Source organism: Podarcis gaigeae (genome assembly GCF_964106915.1).
Source record: "Podarcis gaigeae genome assembly, chromosome: 17".
Classification (NCBI taxonomy): domain Eukaryota; kingdom Metazoa; phylum Chordata; class Lepidosauria; order Squamata; family Lacertidae; genus Podarcis; species Podarcis gaigeae.
The window spans coordinates 15,278,351-15,292,671 of NC_139694.1; the positions used below are offsets into that span (position 1 = coordinate 15,278,351).

The 14,321-nt window shown below is 44.3% G+C and overlaps 1 protein-coding gene across 4 annotated transcripts in view; it reads left to right on the forward strand.

The window, feature by feature from the left end:
• The first annotated feature begins 1,935 nt into the window (after positions 1–1,935).
• The window catches only part of PALM2AKAP2 (PALM2 and AKAP2 fusion), a 220,549-nt gene continuing 208,163 nt past the window's right edge, over positions 1,936–14,321 (forward strand). For all 4 annotated transcript variants that reach the window (XM_083718419.1, XM_083718428.1, XM_083718429.1 and 1 more), the window contains exon 1: positions 1,936–2,386. In XM_083718419.1, coding sequence (XP_083574545.1) covers positions 2,342–2,386 — 45 coding nt within the window. In that variant the 5' untranslated portion in view covers positions 1,936–2,341. The remainder of the gene's footprint in view (positions 2,387–14,321) is intronic.

Sequence of the window (14,321 nt, forward strand, 5' to 3'; positions counted from 1 at the left end):
GGCAAGAATAAATATTGACATCCTGGGCATCAGTGAACTAAAATGGACAGGAATTGGTGAATTCAGTTTGGCTGACCATCATATCTACTACTGTGGGCAAGAATCCCATAGAAGAAATGGAGTGGCCCTCATAGTCAACAAAAGAGTGGCGAAAGCTGTACTGGGATGCAATCTCAAAAATGATAGAATGATCTTGATATGAATCCAAGGCAGACCTTTTAACATCTCAGTAATCCAAGTTTATGCACCAACTAAGGGTGCTGAAGAAACTGAAATCGACCAATTCTATGAAGACTTACAACACCTAGAAATGATAGCAATGAAGACGGTTTGGAAACTTCAGCGGGTGCAGAATTCAGTGGCCAGGTTGCTCACTGGGGCAAGATGGTTTGAGCATATAACACTGATCCTAGCCTGACTGCACTGGCTACCAGTTAGTTTCTGGGCCCAATTCAAAGTGCTGGTTTTGACATATAAAGCCTTACTCAGCTCAGGACCACAGTACCTCAAGGACTCCCTCTCCCCATTCCAGACTCTGCCTTCATCATCTGAGACCCTTCAACATGTGCCTCCTCTACGTGAGGTCCAGAAGGTGGCAACACAAGAACGGGCCTTTTCTGCAGTGGCTTCCCGCTTGTGGAATACTCTCCCATGGAGATTTACCTGGTGCCTTCATCACATATCTTTAAGTGCCAGGTGAAAACATTTCTCTATAACCAGGGCTTTGGCAGATTAAACAATCCATAGCCTTTTAAATGTGTTTGTGTGAGTGGAGTTATTTGTTTATCTCTGATTAAATTTTATTATGTATTTTGTGTTCCCATTTTGTATTTTTATGTTGTGAACCTCTCTGTGATCTTTGGGTGAAGGCTGTTAAGATGATAATAATAATAATAATAATAATAATAATAATAATAATAATAATAATAATAATAATAAATCAAGCTGTGGATGTTAGTTGACAGAGGAGGAAAAAATCCACACTGTTGCCCAGCATTCCCATGCATTTCAGTAGGGCTTGAACCATCGCTACTAGATTGTGCCCTAAATCAAACTATGCATACTCTAGCATTCCCCCCCTTATTACATATTACAAATTTTGAATAAACCAAGAGTGCATTATAACTGGCCTCAGTCCCCCCCCCCCCACGCTCTGAGTGTGTTTTCATTTTCAACCCAAAATAGCCTGGGCCAAGTTGTGTCTAAGTGGCTGGGCAGCAGGAGGTTGTTTAACCCTTTCCCCTCTGATCGTTTTTCAACTCAAAGTTGCTCTCTCCAAGTTGATTTAAAAAAACAAAAAACCTGTAGCAGGAAAGAGATGAGTTCCCCATATTTCTCCCTGGATCCACAGGTAAGGGGGGAAATCAGCAAGTGGAGAGAGCAATTTTGAGCTGGGAAGGGGGGGGGACAGAAGAAGAAGGGGTTAAGCTGCCCAGATATATAGCCTACTGCAGGCTGTTTTGGTTTAAAAAATGAACAGAGGAAAGAATCACAGAACTCCACTTAAGCGTCAGTACATAGCAAGCAGCAGTTAGACACGGCATTCCTGCCTTTTTTCTCTCTTCCTTTCCAAATTCACCCATATTGTAACAGTTTAGAGAGATTCCAAATGGCTCAATAGCTCTTGAGTGGCAGAATGCCACGTTCTACTATTACTATTATTATTATTATTATAACTCCACCTTTCCCTCCACCTCCTCCCTGAATCTCCCTTGCAAAGCTGTGCTGTGTGCCATAGCTGGGCTGGCTTCCTCTCTCTCTCTCTCTCTCTCTCTCTCTCTCTCTCTCTCTCTCTCTCTCCCCTCCCTTGCCGTTTCATGCAGGTTCTGATTACTATGTACGCTGCTGATGTCAAGCCTCCTTGGGTTGACCCAGCACTCCAGAGGAGGAGCGAAGGCGCTGCGAAACGGCAAGAGCTCCCCCCCACCCCAGACACCAACAAAAAATTACAGCCATGCGAGCCATCCCCTTGGACTCAGCTGCTTTCAGAGCACATACATACATACTTGTGTGACAGCAACAGTGCATAGAAGCAGCAGCGACAGCAGCAATGAAATGCAGCTAGCAGCAGCCTTACAGCTGGGAGGCAAGAGGCAGGCAGGCACCAGTCTGGTCCCCGTGGTTGGAATTATCTTCCCCTGAGCCTGTCTGCAGTGTCTCTCCAGCTGTGCCTGCTTTTTTATATTATTATTATCATTGTTATTACGGCTAGGATCCTGCTCGGCGTTTCTTTCCAAATACTCTTGTGGCTTAACTCGGGCGTGCGACTCCCTGGGTGACTGCAGTGTCTTCTCCCCTCCTCCTCCCTCTCTCCTCTTCTGCTGCATCCTTCTCTCCCAGGATGGCGGAGGCTGAATTGCACAGGGAAAGGCTACAAGCTATTGCAGTAAGTCTGCTTCATTTTCCTTGGCTCTTTTGTCTGTGGATGGGGGAAAGAGAGAGAGAGATTGTGTGATGAGAGAGCAGAAGAAGAAGAAAAGGGTGCTCAGGATTCCAGCACATGCGTCGGACGCAAATGGCAAGCTTTAGATATGCAGGCTCTGGTGAAGTTGTGCTGAGTTCATCTTTCTTTCATTTGTTTACTCCATTGGTTTGTAGCAAACAGATGCCTTGACTTGTAGAGCATGATAGATCAGGTTCTGATAGATTTGTACGTCCCAGACACCGGCTTTCTTATCATGTATCATGGCATGCTTGAAACACCCGTGGAACAGCAGAGGAAAAGCAGGAGGGGGAAATACTATTCACTTCCAACACAAAAATATCAGTGCACTGTGGAAATGGTTGGCAGATGGCTTGGAATCGGAACAGTGGTCATTCAGGGGGGACTGGCTTATTTTATGTTCAAGACAGGTGCAGGGTGTTGTTGTTTTTTCTGGATCAAAGCCTGCAGCATTTTGGCTCAAACAAAAACTGTACCACTGCTGTAGTCATGGTCAGAATTTTTCAGCAAAGTCAAATATAAATCGTATTAATGGTCAGTTTTCAGTGCAACCATAGGCACGCCTCCCCAGAAGTAAGTCCCACTGAGTTCAGCTCCCTAGTGAGCATGTGTAGGATTGCAGACTAAATAGCTGGTCTTCTTGACTGTGAATTGTAGTCTCATCTGTTCAGCTTAATAGTTTTCATCAGATGTCTTAGGTCAAGTCAAGACATGCGCTTACGGGAGTTCCGATGGTTTGTTGCTTTTCGGTAGCAAAGACGCCTTTCACAACAGTCCTCACAACTATTTTTCAACATCCCAAAGGTCCCATAAGTGGGAACCCGACATGCCCACATGAGCTGTAAATGCTTCAGCACATTTCAAGATTCTGGAAAGCACATGCCCAGCACATGTCCTCCTGGCCAGAGGGAACCACAATATGGTGTGAACCAGGAAGTGATGGGTCACAATCTTAACATGTATTGGAACATTCCCAGGTCCATTTCCCATGATGAAAAAACAATTCTAATAGAAAATGCAGCCTTGTATATCTTCTCCACAAAAGCACCACTACGTGACTCACTTTTCATTCAGCCTCAAGTGCAAGTTTCTTCACTGACGTTAATGTGAATGGCCCTGTTTGTTTTCTACAAGCGATCATCTCTTGGGGAGGGGAAGAGTAATCAAAGGCGGAGAGTTTGGGCTTCCCTCTTCATTAAGGACCACAGTCCCTTTTTATGTGCCCCAAGAAACATCAGGCAAGAGCGGCGAAGGTCACTGAAAGGAGATGTGAGCCCACAGTGTGGTGAAATAGCCCCTGAAAGCATTGTTTTCTGCTTAGGCATTTAAAGTCTAAGTTGCACTGCATCACAGTGATTCCGATCTATTTCTGCAGAATCCCAGACAGTGAAATTAATAATCTGACTCTCAGTACAGTATTTTGAAACTGGACCGGCATTTTCATTTTTTTTTTAATGTCTTTGTCTTAAAATTATTCCTAGGGGAAAACTTTAACTTGAATCAAAATAATTGCAATACTCCCAGAGAGCCACACTGTTGTGCTTTCTGCTCATCGGCTATCCCTTCCTGACCTTGTGCTTGAGGTAGCCCATGAGCTTCATCCAACTAACAGTAGGGAGGCTTTCCTCTGCACTTTGTGGAGCTGATATGCTAAACGGAGCAAAGCTTCAGGCTCAGAAGGGCTTGGCTCCATACATGCAGACGTCTGTGTGTCTCAGGTCTGAAGTGAGAAGGCAGAAAATGACTCAGGCCCCTTGATTTTCAGGAACTCTGCCAGAGTGTTGCCAATGATCAACAGATGTTGTGTTTTACTTAGAGCTGCCCCCAGATGGATTCTATATTTCCTTTGTAGACATAGGAATGGCTTCTGCTCTCGTTACTCTGAGAAGCTGTTTTTCTTAGGTCAGTCAGTTAATCCACTAATGCATGCCTTTTAAATTTAAAAATCTGCAGGTCTACTATGCATTAAATCCTTTGAAATTCTTCCCGGAAAACATCAAAAAGGTTCCACTGGTTGGGGAACAACAACAAAAAAATGTCTGGTGATTTAAAGTGTTTAATATTTTAGCTTTTAAGAAGTAGGCAAGTGTGTGTGCTTTTTCCTTCTAAAACTCGACACCAAGTCTCCAAGCCTTATGCATAGGGAACTCACTGTGCTTTGAATTAACTTGTTCAATGTACTTTAATAAGGCACTAACAGGTCAGTCTTAAGGTTTGCTGTGAACAGATAAGCAAAGACCGAGGGCTCCTCCAGACAATCTGTTTATTGAACGTTCATCCTGATTTGCTTGCGCAAAGCTTATGCTTAGAGTCTATCTGGTCTTTATTGTGCATTTCTTCTGATTCATTTGTACAATGAGCATTCGTACATTTCCTTGCAAGGTGTTTACACATCTTCCTGCTAACCATTAATTCATTCCACCCTTTTGAGTGCATTTCCCCATTGCCCTTAAGAGCAAAAACTGTGCTTCCTTTTAAAAATTCATTTGATTTGCTAGAGTGGCAGAGCACTGTAGTCCATTTAATTGCACAAACCCAAATTTCTCAGTACACATTTGAATCCCTCCCACAAAATGCTCATAGGCTGGAGATGCCTCAGATGTCACAAGACAGAACCCTACTGGTTGGTGGTAGTTGTGGGTGGTTATTAGTGGGAATCAGTAGATGGGAAGCTGTCCTTTTGACTCTCCCTCCCCCCGGCACAATTCAGATCACGTTGCTCACGCTGAACTTATCTTGAAATGAATGGGATCCGAGGCCTAGTTCTGCCTGTAGTCCAGTTCAAATAGCTGTGAGCAGTGTCTTCTTAGAGAGGTGGTATGCAGTCATGTGACTGCCCCTTTTCTCATACACATAATATGGTCATTTCCCCATTCACAAATTGTGGGTGCTAAAGTTCAAGGGAAGGATCAACCATTCATGTATGTCACTTTTCCATAAGACAGTATCCAAGACAGGTCACATCATAGCAAGGGAATTAAGCATTAAAAATCATAGTACGAACAATTACACATAAATATGATATCAGTAAGGAAATACAAGAATATCAGCCACGCAACCAAACAATCCATTCAACTAGGTATGAAACCTTACAAATAAACTAACTTATTCCAAGCTTAAAGCCAAACAGAACAGAGTATAAAGCCAGATATGAAAATGCCCTAGACAGAGGGCCAACTAGCTCCACAAAAGCAGCATAAAACCATCCACGGTTAACCTACAAGTATTTGTTGGGAATCACCCCTCTCATTTGCTGCATCCTTACCTGCAATTCTCACCTGGGTCTGCTCTCTCAGTCCCTTCCTCATTTCTCACCTACGGAGATACTGTTCCTCTTCCATGCCCCATATTCACTCACATTTTCAACATCTGACTTTCAATGTCTCCCATGCACCCTTTCCAAAACCGTCTTCCAGGCAACAGGCTTCATGAAGCTTCAGGGCAGTGGGGAAGGGCAAGGCAGAGGCATGAGAGCCTGCAGAAGGTGGAGCTGTCCCTCATAGTCTCAAATCATCCAAGGCCTGATTGGGTTGGCGTTCTTTGACAAAGGCCATTGATGATCCATATTTAATTTATCTACCCTTCATTTCTATGCCTATTTATGCTGGCCCACAGTATGCAATTCGATTCTAATACAGTACAGTAGCTATGCACTTTCTTTCTAGCTTCCCCAGAAGCTCAGTGGTAGAGGATCTTGCCCAGGGTCAATTCTTAGTGTCTCCAGGTAGAGCTGGAAAAATCTCCAGCCTAAAACCCTAGAGCAGCCCTTCTCAACCTGTGGGTCCCAGATGTTGTTGAACTTCAACTCCCATCACCCCCAGCTAGCAAGGCCAGAGCTCAGGGATGATGGGAGTTGTAGTCCAACAACACCTGGGCACCCACAGGTTGAGAACCGCTGCCCTAGAGAGTCAGTATGGACAATATTGAGCTAATGGGACTAATGGCCTGACACAATACAGTATGAGGCAATTTATGAAGTTCCTAACAAGATTAGGAAAACCTCTATGGATTTTGCTGATGCCTTCTCAGTTCAATTACTGTGCATGCTGGTGTCCTTTCAAAGCAGGGGGGGGCAAAACAAGGGGTTTTTTCTCAGCCTGAACTCACCAGAACTCAGTTCCAGCACCTCTCAGGTGGGATCCAGCACTTCTCAGGTGGGCACCATAGTCATTCTAAGAGAATGAGGGAGGCATTCATGGTGAGTTCCGGCACTTCTTTGTCCTGGACCTCAGTGTCCGGGCTGAACAATGGAGGTGGAGACGCTCCAGTATACCTGAAGGAGCTTCTCTACCCCCATCATTCAGCCCAGACACTGAGGTCCAGCTCCAAGGGCCTTCTGGCAGTTCCCTCATTGCGAGAAGTGAGGTTACAGGGAACCAGGCAGAGGGCCTTCTCGGTAGTGGTGCCTGCCCTGTGGAATGCCATCACATCAGATGTCAAGGAAATAAACAACTATCAGACTTTTAGAAGACATCTAAAGGAAGCCCTGTTTAGGGAAGTTTTTAATGTTTTATGCTTTATTGTGTTTTTAATATTCTGTTGGGAGCCACCCAGAGCAGGGTATAAAATTATTATTATTATTATTATTGAAAAATGAGGTTAAACAAAAACACAACCATGAATGATGCAGTCTTATAGCCACTTATCTGGGTGTTAGCCCCATTAACCACATTTCCTAGTCTACTCAAAAACTTATATAGGCTTGTACTGGAAAACTTTACTGCCATCTTTGAAGCAGTAACTGCAACGGGGGGGGGGTGACATTCCCCTAGTTTTCAGGACACTCACAATGTATTCTCCAAATCTATTTCATCAAAAGTTAGGAAAGGGGGAAGGAAATCGCCCTGTAAATCGACTGAGCATCTTCATGCCCTCTGCCATTGCTTCTTTTGAGCAATGGGCATGGGCATTGTTTGGTCATTTCTCTTGTAGGGACCAAACTATATTTTGTGGTTGCCTGAGTGGAAGGAAGAATAATTCCTATGGCCTTTTAAACCCAAAGCAATATGGCTTCAGTCTGCTCAGAGGTTTGGAATGTTAGAAATCATCCCCCCAGGAGGTGGATTTCGTGTGCAGATGGCAAACTGATGGCAGGGTGGACAGGTTCAGCCCCATGGCTTTGCAATTTATGGATGGCTTGGTGACCCCGTGAGTAATGTGTATCAGCAGTCATATAAGGATATTCTGCACTGGGTCCTTTTTTGAAGGATTCTCACAGGAATCAGGGTAGAAGCTGGTGCAGCTCCTCCTCTGATCTTTCTCTGGTTTGCGTTCCACTTCCTTGGGTCCCGTCCCCCCCCCCCACAAACACACCTGGAATTATTAAAGAGGTATAAAGGTAAAGGGACCCCTGACCATTAGGTCCAGTTGCGGATGACTCTGGGGTTGTGGCACTCATCTCGCTTTATTGGCCGAGGGAGCCAGCGTACAGCTTCCGGGTCATGTGGCCAGCATGACTAAGCCGCTTCTGGCAAACCAGAGCAGCACACGGAAATGCCGTTTACCTTCCTGCCGGAGCAGTACCTATTTATCTACTTGCACTTTGATGTGCTTTTGAACTGCTAGGTTGGCAGGAGCAGGGACCGAGGAACGGGAGCTCACCCCATCGTGGGGATTCGAACCACCGTCCTTCTAATAGGCAAGCCCTAGGCTCTGTGGTTTAACCCACAGCGCCACCCGTGTCCCTTATTATAGAGGTATACACAGTGCTCTTTTTCGAGAAAAAGAGGTGCCAGAACTCACCATGAACCATGCACACTGCCTTACCCCTGTGATTGAGGGGGCCTGGGGCTGTGCGACGTCAGCATGCCATGCTTGCATGCTCCACGGTGTGCACACATGATGTTAGCACACCCTGCAGCATGTGTGCATGGCATAAGCTTGCCCCACAATGTACTCGGGGCATTGCACATGCCCCGCAACGTGCTGACATCACTCGCACACACTTTGGGGCATGCTGACATGTCATTTGGATTCCCCATGGCTTGCGCACATGACATGAGCATGCCTCACGGCATGCGCACATGGCTGCTGTGGAACTTTGGGTGGGGGGCGCAGCCCATTCATCAGTAATTGGGAGCCCTGCCACTCAGCTCTCTTGAAGTGGCATTGGTGCCCACCTGAGAGGTCCAGCTGGGGGGGAAGCCCTAAGTATGCATTTAGTGCAATGAGACTGGACAAACTTTTATTTTTCTACACTTGTGTCCAGCTCTTTTTGCAGAGCTTGCCTATGGTTCTCAGGTAGACCCCAGGCGATGCTCAAAACCAGACCCACTTAGCTTCAGACGTAGAACTCTTGTCACATGCCTTCAGACCAATCTTTGGGCTCTTTAAATTGTGTGTATTATGGTATTATGAATTAAATCGTTATAACAAAAGGGGGGAACCACTATGTAAAACCGCATAGAAAAGTTTTGTGCTCTACAGCGCCATCAGGTGTTGAATGTTTATAACACATTCAAAATGTTTTTTGACTAATGTAGCTGAGTCCCCAGAATGCTACTTTACCTGGCATACCTGCAAACCAAGGAATTATAAAGAGAGAGTAAGTTCCAAGGAGTTTTGGAGAACATATTTCTTATAAGCAGTAGAACTCCATCACCTAATGGCTTTTATTCTGTCGCTCAGTAGCTCCCATTGCACTGTGCTTGTAGTTGCTCCTATTCTATGTGTGCTGCAAACTCAGTTGCCTATAAGCTGCATACCTCAATTGCACAACACCTGAGTGAATTAATGCCTGGTGATGCGAGAGCGATCTTTGTGAATGAAAAGAGGGCCTGGCCCCGTGGGCCTCAAATCCAGATACCTCTTGGTATCCTTTACCAGGGTGGAGCCTTTCTGATGTGAAGCCACCAGTCTGACTATGGTGCCTTTACCCAATTGATCAGTTTTGGAGGAGCGAATAACTACTTCAGAGGTTGTTGTTGTTTAGTCATTTAGTGGTGACTGACTCTTCATGACCCCATGAACCAGAGCACGCCAGGTACTCCTGTCTTCCACTGCCTCCCACAGTTTGGTCAAACCCATGCTGGTAGCTTCGAGAACACTCTCCAACCATCTGGTCCTCTGTCGTCCCCTTCTCCTTGTGCCCTCCATCTTTCCCAACATCAGGGTCTTTTCCAGGGAGTCTTCTCTTCTCATGAGGTGTCCTTCCAGTGAGCACTCAGGGCTGATTTCCTTCAGAATGGATAGGTTTGATCTTCTTGCAGTCCATGGGACTCTCAAGAGTCTCCTCCAGCACCATAATTCAAAAGCATCAATTCTTTAGCGATCAGCCTTCTTTATGGTCCAACTCTCACTTCCATACATCACTACTGCAGCAAGATGCCTATATAATTAAGATCTTGGAGCGGAGAGTAAAAGCAAAATGTCCATATAATTTGCAGCTGAAATCAGCATTTTTGCAGCATTACTGCCACACACACCTTTTTTTTTTAAAGGACATTCAGATGATATAAACAAGAATGATTTCTGAACAGAAATAAGCCTGGACATGGGCAGAACATGGACTCCCAATACTGGAATCGCACTAACAGATTGATCATTAGAGGCTGTTGGTCAAAGGATGAGCTGCCTTTATTAAATCATCTGTCATGTTGCCGCGGTCAACAGAGACAGATGTTTAATATATGCAAGAGGTACCTTGCAAGACTGCCATGAATGTTTCAGCAGTAGTAGAGAGCATGCTCCGGATCAAGAGCTGTTAACTTATGTAGATTTATAGCCAGCCTCGCCACTGAAGACTTGGCAGAGGTAACAACAGATTAAAGATCTGTATAACATAAACTGGCCTTAAATTATTTAACAGACAAAGCACCACAATCCCCAACCCTCTGCTATCTCAGGGTCACATCATACATCAGCCTTTTTTGAGCAAGTTATTCTTAAAACATCTCCCTGAAAATGTAATGGGAATGAGACAAACACTGGAAGAAACTAACTTACAGGGACACTCAATACTACAGGTCAGGCATCAGATGACACATACAAAGACCATAGAAACCTAGAATTGTTGAGCTGGAAAGGACCCCAAGGGTCATCTAGTCCAACCCCCTGCAATGCAGGAATCTCAGCTAAAGGATCCAGGACAGATGGCCATCCAACCTCTGGTTGAAAACCGCCAATCAGGAGAGTCCACCACCTCTTGTGTGAGTCTGTTTCACAGTTGAACAGCAATTACTGACAAAAAGGTCTTCCTGATATTGAGTCGGAATCTCCTTTCTTGTAAGTTGAAGCCATTACAGTGGTACCTCAGGTTAAGAACTTAATTCGTTCTGGTGTTCCATTTTTAACCTGAAACTGTTTCTAACCTGAGGTAGCACTTTAGCTAATGAGGCCTCCCACTGCCACAGAGCCGCCGCTGCATGATTTCTGTTCTCATCCTGAAGTAAAGTTCATAACCCAAAGTACTATTTCTGGGTTAACGGAGTCTGTAACCTGAAGCGTCTGTAACTGGAAGCGTCTGTAACCCGAGGTACCACTGTAGTTCAGGTCCTAGCCAAGGCTTCCTCAACCTCGGCCCTCCAGATGTTTTTGGCCTACAACTCCCATGATCCCTAGTTAGCAGAACCAGTGGTCAGGGATGATGGGAATTGTAGTCTCAAAACATCTGGAGGGCCGAGCTTGAGGAAGGCTAGCCTGGAGACTGGGGAGCATATAACAAAGGTAAACAAACCAATCCTAACATTTCCTTAAAAGTATTTACTGCTGACACTAGACAATACATTTACCATATGATCATCTCTCTCTCTCTCTCTCTCTCTCTCTCTCTCTCTATATATATATATATATATGCATTAAATTACAGGAAAGTGCTTTACAAAAATGGGCACACCAGTCAAAACTATGTGCGAGAATGTGTTTATTCTGACATTAAAATTATGACATTTTTTGTCAGGATTTTCAAAAATATAGCAAATTGTGCAGAAATGCAATTGAATATGGGGGAAAATAGGAAGCTGGAGCATCAAAACTGAGTGGTTTGCCCATCCCTACCTCCAACTGTGAATAAATTGAAGCTAAGGTTCTTTTCATCCAGCAAAATCTTCTAGAATGACAAAACAATGTATTAAAGCCTGCCTCTTATTGCAGATCAGCTGCAGATCGCTCACCAATGTGTTTCCTATCACGAGTGCTTTGTTGCTGGAGTCTTAGCTATGTTTAAATCTATTGCTCTGCATAGTGAATTGCTGGAATACCAGCCTTTCCATTGCCAAGCCAAAAATATTTCGCCAGCTGACAATAAGACTTCCCTTGTCTTCTAGGAAAGGATAGCAGGTTCAATAACTGCACTGTTGCCTTTTGAGGAATCCTGTTCCACGGCAGTGCAGATCTTGTGTGTGACCTTGGGCAATCCACTGAGTTGCTTTGCAGTTTTAAAGTCCTCCTCTGTAAACCTTTGAAAATGAGTTCTTAACATCGCAGGGTAAAATGTCTTTGAGTATGGAAAGATGCTCAAATCTTATAGTAACACGAGCCATTAAGTAGCCATCTCCTCAGAGTCACAAAGCATCCATTGCTGCAGAACGAATAGCAATGTTTACTCCAGTATTTTCCAAATTCAGTTAAGCTGCCGGAGATTCTAAAAATTCAAAAACCAAATTATTTTAATAGTCATGATTTCAACAGCATTTGTAGGGTGCTCTACTGCCTTTGCAAAGTTCATAATTTCAAAGTAAGTAAGTATAAAGTAACTGTGCTTATCCCATGTCACAGTAGAAGGCTGTGGCAAAGGTGGCACATGAATTCAAGCCCAACCAAATATTAGCTGGAACTAGCACTATAACTGTACACCTTTAGAATAGTTCTGGGATGCCAGCATAGGCTGGATCTACACACAGAAAAAAATTAAGTCATAAATTAAATTGCTATAACCAAAAGGGGGGAAAACTCTACGTAAAATTGCATAGACAAAGTTTTGTACTCTATAGCACCATCTGTGACATGTTTATAATGCAGTTATAATTATATAATCGACTGAGTGTAGCTGAGTCCATCATCTAGATCAGGCATAGGCAAACTTGGCCCTCCAGATGTTCTGGGACTACAACTCCCATCATCCCTAGCTAACAGGACCAGTGGTCAGGGATGATAGGAGTTGTAGTCCCAAAACATCTGGAGGGCTGAGTTTGCCTATGCCTGGTTTACATCCTGTCAGTTCTACCCATGAGGACCACCTGCTTCTGCTGCCCTGGTCTGTTCCTTACCTGTAGGACTTGCACCAGAGATCAGCCAGGTCAGGCACTGGCCAAGGGTCTTGATGGCTCAGAAGGGGCCCCTCACCAGTGTGGCTGAGAAATTCATAGATCCTTGCGCTATGGCACTGAATTGTGAGTAAATTAAAGTAGCAGTTGGCAGCTGTAGATAAAAAGTGTGTTTGACTTCCATTCAAAAGCAGTATTGCCACTCACCCAACATAAAAATACAATGGGAGGGCAGTGAGGAGGAAAATTATAGCTGCCAACATGGCAGCAGTGTCAAAAGAAAAAGAAAAGTATAGCCACAGTGTGTGTGTGTGTGTGTGTGTGTGTGTGTGTGTGTGTTGTGTGTTGGAGGAGTGGCGATGCATTGACAACACTGTGTCGTAGGCCACCTGAAATGTAGTACCAGCCCATATATCTGCATCAGGCCTTCTGGGTTTTTCCTAGCCCATTCTAGCGCATCAAACTTGATCATCCCTTATCTGCCTGATTTTCCCATGACTCTTACCCTGGACTTTCCATGTTCTGCCTTCGTCCAATCAGATTCTGCTATGACTCTGCTTAATCTTGCTTTGGCCTGTCCTTGTCCAGTGTAGACCAGTGTTTTTTTAAAAAATAGTTAGCCATTCTAGCTAGCTAATGGCCTCTCTTTTCTTGTTGTAAATCTAGAAGTGTGAGATCCATTACTCCGAACAATTTCCTGCTTCTCATGTTTAATTTCTGACCCTATGTCATGGGCGAGTTTATTTTTGCTGTGTGATAATTTAGAATTTCCTTGTCTAAAACAAATAAAGGGCCTTTTGTGTTTGTGCTTTGAAGGAGTAGCTAATGTAATCTGTAAAAGCCTTCCTTTGAGGTCGACTGAGATTGGAACGCTAATATCCTTTCCGTTTTTGGCAAATGCCTTCACATGCTTTTAGATATATTTCTTTTAAATAGCTGATCAGATTGTGCAATGCCACTATGGCCCCAGATACTACAGTTCCATTTGCTGTGTGTGGCTTTTGTTAAGGGTCTGGCATTGATTTCTTCTCTTAGGGTTCCAGAATGTCATAGCAAAATGCACCCCAGTGTTCCGATTTGCAAAAAAGAAAACAAGCACACATGTATTCATGAAGACCTCACTCCTGTTTCAGGCAGGCAGGTGATACCAAACCAATTAAATCCTACCATGCCGGACACTTAGGTGGCGATGGGCAAAAAAGAAGAGAGAAAATGCAACACACACACAAAAAAGTCTAAAAGAGGGGACCTACCAGGTAAGAGCCACTGTGGCTCATCAGGCCTAACACTCCACCAAGTCTGTGCCATACGCATATGGCATATACAGTAGTACCTCGGGTTACATACGCTTCAGGTTACATACACTTCAGGTTACAGATTCCACTAACCCAGAAATAGTGCTTCAGGTTAAGAACTTTGCTTCAGGATAAGAACAGAAATCGTGCTCTGGCAGCGCGGCGGCAGCAGGAGGCCCCATTAGCTAAAGTGGTGCTTCAGGTTAAGAACAGTTTCAGGTTAAGAACGGACCTCCGGAACAAATTAAGTACTTAACCCAAGGTACCACTGTAGATACAAATTTAGAAATAATTGCTGTAATTTAAATAAAAATAGAAGACATCATACTGATAGGGAACAAAAATGCGACTAGGTGTTCTCTGCTGCCTGCTCGTTTTACT